This window comes from Papaver somniferum, chromosome 9, assembly GCF_003573695.1.
Source record: "Papaver somniferum cultivar HN1 chromosome 9, ASM357369v1, whole genome shotgun sequence".
Classification (NCBI taxonomy): domain Eukaryota; kingdom Viridiplantae; phylum Streptophyta; class Magnoliopsida; order Ranunculales; family Papaveraceae; genus Papaver; species Papaver somniferum.
The window spans coordinates 61,818,927-61,822,083 of NC_039366.1; the positions used below are offsets into that span (position 1 = coordinate 61,818,927).

Below are 3,157 nucleotides of genomic sequence, written 5' to 3' on the forward strand. Positions count from 1 at the left end.
AGTGTTTTGTCATCATCAGTTTCGATCTAAATGTCTATTTTGTGAAATCTATTAATCTAAACTGTGAATTTATTTTTTAATTTGTTTAGGGTTTTAACTCTGAAGAACTGAAGGTATAAGTTTGGTCTATTTTGATTTAATGGTTTATCAAATTTATATTTTATGGTTTGGGAATATGATCTGATTTGAAGGTTTGTTGTTCTAACATGGGTGTTTGTTTTATGATTTTAGGATTTGTTGTTGCTCATCGGGATCTGAACTTTGAAGAACTGTTCAGAGTTCGAACTGAGACCATAGCCAATGTGTATGTTTCTATGAACTAGCATGTGCAGTAGTTCTGATTGATCTGGTTTCACTGGTATTGTTTCATGTTAAAAGATTTGGGTGATAATATTATCATGATTTGGCTGGTAATATTATCTTCTTTGATAGGATATTGTTTTTGTTATCCGACAGGGATTTCGCACCCTTTTACCAGAAGGACTAGTTTGTTTAATTTGTGAAATGGAGCTTTCAACTGCTGAAGAAGTTTTGTGCACTCTACCCCCTCTTGGTTATCTCTCTTTGTTTGATTCGCATACAAGCCAACTGTTTGATGAAATGAGAAGATTTGACTCATGTTCTTTTATACTCACTCCCATTTAATTACCTTTTCAGGAGAAACATCACTTTGAATCATGGGAGAGGATAGGATAAGCATTTTACCTATTGATCTGTTGCACCATATTCTTTTACTGGTACCAGCTAAATGTGTTATGTCTACTTGCATTTTGTCCAAAAGATGGAAGTATGTGTCCAACTCTATCCCTACACTTGATTTACGTAAATGGAAAACTCAAAAACCTTTTAGTGAAGAAGGAAAGATGGAAACCAAATCGTTCAAAAAATTTCTGGACACGGTACTGTTTCTCCATGAAAAGCCTAGTATAAAGAAATTATATCTTGATTTGGATGAGGATTTTGATGAATCTCAAGTTTCTAGATGGATCAGTAATATCATTAAACGTAAAGTTGAAGAATTTTATCTTCACATGATATATTCGAGGATATTCTGCACAATTCCTCTGTCATTTTTTACTTGTGATTCGTTGACACTGTTGGATTTACGTTGCAACGAAGATGGTGTTGGCAAGTTCATTATTCCAAAGAATCCAAACACAGTTTATTTTCCAAAGCTCAAGATCCTTCAGCTCCAGTCTCTTCAGTTTCTGGATGAAATAACCTCGACAAGAAAATTCTTTTCAAACTGCCCCATCCTTGAAGAGTTGAGTTTGACTGATTGTGAGATGTCTGAGCGGCTATGCATTGCAAACCCCACACTGAAGCACTTGGTCATTACTCACTGTAGATTACTAGAGTCTACGGTGGAGATTTATGCTCCTAATCTATTGACCATTAGCTACATAGCAGAGCCAGCAGAAGACTATCTCCTCAGTATCTTTCCGTCACTAGTCGAGGCCAATATTAAAATTGATACGGAGGATTTCAGCCAATACGACCACCCAATCGAAGTATTTGTCAAGATTTTTGAAAATCTTTCAAGTGCAAAGCTCCTTAGAATCTGTGCCGACTCATTTATGGTATGTGTCATTATTCTGAATGATTCTTTACATTTATTATGTTGCTGTGAAAATAATCAGTATGGAACATTTGTAGTATCAGTTTCAGATATCCAGTTTAACGATTCACTTACATTTAGCAATTTGATCCATCTGGAAGTTGATTACCTATTACATTACGATAGGTTTGATTCACCCAATTTGATCAGAACATTCTTCAAGTTTCTCCAGAGATTGCCTACTCTGGAATCGATTCTCTTTCCTCAGGTGAGTTGTTCATCCCTTACCTCTTAATGTAATAAAAAAGGATTTTCTTTTGCTTTTTGTTACATTGGTAGTCGATTGAGAACTATTGTTACCGTATTTTGCGAAACTGTTGATTCGTATTTAAAAAGTCAGTTGTCTAAACTAGAATAACTCGCCTTCCCCTTTGCAAGTCACTAAGCTTTCATTAACTTTTTATTTTTTTGCACACCCATTTGGGTTCTCTCATATATACTAAGTAGCATTCGTATTTTGTTGAACATTTGCTTTGATTACTGTGTAGAGTGTTAAAATCACTTGCGTAGAGGATGATGATTGTTGGTCACTTGATCCTAGACGTTCGCCACCACACCTCAAGGTAATCAAATTCAAAAAATTTGAAGGGCAATCAATGGAGCTAAATGTAATTAAACTTTTTCTGAAGTATGTCCGATTTCTTGAGAGTGTTACCATTGTAGATTCTCTAAGGCTCTCCGAAGACCATTTGGAACAAAACAGTGTTATGAAGTAGCTTCTAATGTTACCGAAACCCCCAAATTGTGTGGTTAAGTTCTTGACAAGCTCTGAAGACACTTAACAGTTCTTCCAATATGTCAAACGAGATTTTTTTTTTCTAATAACCGTTTAACTAAATTTAATTAAAATTTATATAATACCGGTTGAAATTGGTTGCAAGGGGTACTACATAAAAAGTTTATGTAGCGCAGATTGCCGAACTTAGTTTTAATGGAGTTTTGTTATCATTGATTTGCTTAAAAGCATTTTTGTGCGAAGGATATTGGAGAGGATAGAATTCAAGATATATATATATATATATATAGAATAAAGGAGAAGCATTGATGTATTATACTACAGGAGAGGAGAAGCGGTAGTGAAGGTTTAAATGCGATTTGTTAGTTTGGCATTCTATCTACTTTTTTTACTCCTAAAACGAATTTTTTTCATTAATTTCTATCTACCGGGGCCTTTAGCTACATAAGAGTTAATTTTCTAACACCCAAGCTTTAATGGGAGGATACAGTAATAGAAGCCATCTTCGTCGAATATATTCAATTCTTTTTGATGTCCAAATGACTTGGAATTTTCGCGATATTTACGGGAACATTTGAGAGTTTTTTTCCCCCTCCTGTTTCGTGGAGTTAATATTGAAGATCCAACAGTATTGGAATGGAAAAATAAAGCAATATACAGATGATGATGAAATTTGATTGTGGAGGCCACTTGCTCTTGCTGCAGGTTGACTTATGAAAATGTTATGATCCAAGGGTTAAGCTTTCCATGAGGTATATTTTGGAAGGTAAATATTCTGATCCGAGGGTTAACAAGGTGCCATA

At 34.8% G+C, this 3,157-nt stretch overlaps 1 protein-coding gene across 1 annotated transcript; it reads left to right on the forward strand.

The window, feature by feature from the left end:
• Window positions 1-677: 677 nt before the first annotated feature.
• LOC113312009 (F-box/LRR-repeat protein At4g14103-like) lies at window positions 678-2,334 on the forward strand. The gene is made up of 3 exons (XM_026560786.1): window positions 678-1,580; window positions 1,641-1,826; window positions 2,107-2,334. The coding sequence occupies exons 1-3, from the start codon at window positions 678-680 to the stop codon at window positions 2,332-2,334; spliced, it is 1,317 nt and encodes a 438-aa protein (XP_026416571.1).
• Window positions 2,335-3,157: the final 823 nt, after the last annotated feature.

What these genes read in the sequence shown, in the direction of transcription:
- LOC113312009 (XM_026560786.1), top strand. Translation starts at nt 678, where the DNA reads ATGGGAGAGGATAGGATAAGCATTTTACCTATTGATCTGTTGCACCAT. An exon ending in TCTGTGCCGACTCATTTATG is followed by an intron (nt 1,581 to 1,640) that starts GTATGTGTCATT and finishes GAAAATAATCAG; the next exon opens with TATGGAACATTTGTAGTATC. An exon ending in AATCGATTCTCTTTCCTCAG is followed by an intron (nt 1,827 to 2,106) that starts GTGAGTTGTTCA and finishes ATTACTGTGTAG; the next exon opens with AGTGTTAAAATCACTTGCGT.